A 3,074-nucleotide genomic window follows, 5' to 3' on the forward strand; every position below is an offset into this window, starting at 1 on the left:
GGACTGAACAGGGACAGCATAGTGACCTCATAAGTATTACCACTAGGAAGTGACATTTTTCCTCCTTTTGTTCTGCTAGGTCCCTACAGACTATAGTTAAAATATTGGAGACATCCTACTTAAAGGCAGGAAGGCTGCATTTTCAATGTAGATAAATTTCTGATTTAATTTTCTGTGTGATTGAACTAAATCAAACATGATTAGTCCATGAACACTCTTGAAGTGAAGATTGTGACCTTTATCAAAGAACCTCATGGAGAATAACTTGAAATCAAATCAGCAGGCTCTAAAAATATACACTAGCAAAAATGAACTGAAATCAAATAAATGGCCACAATACTCACAAAAATATTTGTCTAACATGCTACCAATCCTAAGGGGGGGAGGGATTTAGTTTGGCTCTTACAGAATTAAAAGGTTGCTAAACTCAAGGACAGACAGATGTAACAACTCAATATGCCTCAGGTAAGTGTTCTATGACACTTTTATTTTTAATCCTTTTCTCAACAGTACATGACACTAAAGGTCCTGATGCCAGTTTACACTTCGTACTCATGTGTATCTTCCCTGCCAGTGGATTTTTTTTTCAGTGGGGAGGGCATATGTGCCTGCTACCTGCATGCAGAAAAAAGAGCCAAACTGTGAAGCTCCCACTCATATTGAATAGCACCTTACTCTTGCTATTGAAATCAATGGGCCTACGTGAGGAGTAAAGCTTCAGCATACATCAGGGGCTCATGATCTAGGCCTGTACGCATTCTGCATGAGCATTAAGGTGGGGTTTGGCTAACCATGGTTCTGAACGAATACAACACACTTTTGAGAAAACACATGACTTCGCTGTGGCTTAACTTCAAGGGCTCCCGCACTTTTTACCTCTTTTGCATACAACCCTAAAGAACCAAACCTGTTAACCTGCCTAACGCTAGCAGGATTTTAGCTCCAGCTAGACTGAGCTCAGTTATATAGTGGTTTACTGGGGGGCAAGGTTGAGTTGGGATGGGTTGGAGCAATAGCAGAAGGGCCACAGGGAGCCCTGGATGGTTTTGTCTAGCCCGCCTGCCTCATTAATAATACAAATATTTTACATTGCTATAGCACATGGCAGTTCCAAAGTACTGTAGAAGCCTGCCCTAATTAACCTGTTAACTAATAAATGCCATGTCCTTATGGAACACAAATACCTAATCCTCTATTATGCTGCTTCATTACTTTTCTTTCTGCAGAGGTGTGTATGTTTTCCACTTATATACAGGAATTCATCTTCAACTAGTCAATAAGAAAAACAACAAACTATAAATCCTTGCAGAATTTGTTCCACACTGGGTTATGCAGTCAGGGGTTTGAAACAGTCCTTTTATTATTTATATATTTTTTTACTTTACAAATAATTATATATAGTTACACATGTCCCTTCACAGAAGGTACATTAAAAACAAAAAGCTTGTATCATCCAAAATAAACACTTTGCTGTTCATTAATATAAAATGGACTGATATTTCTAGTAGGAGACATATCCAAACCACTGTTCATCCAAATTTCTTGCATTATCTGTTCTCGGCGCTCTATCCTTTCAGCCAGTTCAGCTGCTTCTGTTGAATTATAACCCGAGTAATACGTCCTATAAAATCCTGTTCGCTCATTTGGCAAGTCTGAATCTGAAGAATCTTCCTCTTCTTCATCATCACTGTGATCATCTGCTTTGTCGCTTTCCAGCACTGAATGGTCTTTCATTCTGTGCAGTTTTGGGAAGTCGTTAGTGCATGACACATGTATCACCAAAGCACACAGTGTAAAGACTAAGCCCACACACACACTAGACACAAACAGGAGAGCAGCTCTTTCAGGGTGATCTAAAATTCAAAACAAAAAGCCAGACTTAAAACATCTGTAAACAAAAGCCGAGAACAGATACAAAAGTCAGCGGTCATTTCCAAAGAGCCCTACGTGATGTTGGGTAAGTTTGGTGCTTTTTTGGCATTATCTGCCATGCAACAAAAAGTTTGTGTACTTGTCATCTAAATCCTGCCTAGTCAATTTCTTTAATTACTGGGCAAAAAGACTTGCCCCTAAAAGTGTTATGCTGTATTTTATGAATAGTTTACTAGCACTCTTCACCACTGGCTGGTGGCCGTGCCTCCCTTTTCTAGCCCTCTTGCCATAGTGGGCATGGCCTGGGAAAAGGGGGCCTGGGCAGAGAGGTTCTGTGTTCTGGCAAACTCTGGTGGCCAGAATAGTCCCTCGGGCTGTTGCAGCCTTCATGACAAAGGGTCCACCTACATTTGAGCTGGGAGCTGGGATTCCTGGCTAGCGTAGACGTACCCCTGCTAGCTCTGCTCCAGCTTGCATGCTAAAAATAGCAGCGCAGCCAGGGTAGCAAGGGCAGCGGCTCTGGCTCACCGCCTGAGTACATACCTGCCCAGCCCCCTGGATACATGTTTGGGGGCTAGTCAAAACCGTGCCCCTGCTAGCCCCAGATACACTGTTCTTTTTAGTGCTCTAGCATAAGCAGCACTAATGTGGGTACGTCTATCTCAGCTGAGATTAGCACCTGTGAGCTCAAATGTAAAGCAGTCTTGAGACTGCTCTAAGTTGCCACTCAGGACCATCTCCATCTGCAGGTACACATCAAATGTTTGCTCCACTATATTTGGGAGGGAAAGAAGACACCTGGGCACCCTTCACTGAGAAAGAAAAGGATAGCACTCTTGCTTCATGAAAAAAAGGGTTCTCAACTGGGTTAGGTTGAAAACGCTGGAGTGAACTTCGGGTGTGTAGCGAGGCGGTGAGATACCCCACAGCCCCGCTGAGGGCCGAACCTCCCCTGCTACCAATGTGGGCGGAGCCACCGGGTCCGGCGCCCGTCCCTCACGGCCCCGACCCGGAAGTATAAAAGCCCGTCTGCAGAGCTCAGTGGAGTCCAGGCCGGCGGAGAGAGCAGACGTCCCTGGCTGAGCTCCCGCTTGGGAAACAGCCGCAGGCCGCGACCGGCCTGCTGACTCACTGGGCCGGTTGAGCCTACCTCTCGCCAGGTACCCCGAGGAGGACTGGCCAAGCCTGCCCTGTGCCAGGTA

The 3,074-nt window shown here is 44.9% G+C and overlaps 1 protein-coding gene across 1 annotated transcript in view; it reads right to left on the reverse strand.

Moving 5' to 3' along the window:
• Nucleotides 1-1,449: 1,449 nt before the first annotated feature.
• LOC112118628 (protein eva-1 homolog C) overlaps nucleotides 1,450-3,074 on the reverse strand; it is a 65,542-nt gene continuing 63,917 nt past the window's right edge. The window contains exon 8 of the mRNA XM_024217017.2: nucleotides 1,450-1,853. Within this exon, the coding sequence (XP_024072785.2) occupies nucleotides 1,450-1,853 (404 nt within the window). The remainder of the gene's footprint in view (nucleotides 1,854-3,074) is intronic.

Source organism: Terrapene carolina, unplaced genomic scaffold (assembly GCF_002925995.2).
Source record: "Terrapene carolina triunguis isolate 2854851 unplaced genomic scaffold, T_m_triunguis-2.0 Scaffold31, whole genome shotgun sequence".
NCBI classification, from domain to species: Eukaryota; Metazoa; Chordata; order Testudines; family Emydidae; genus Terrapene; species Terrapene triunguis.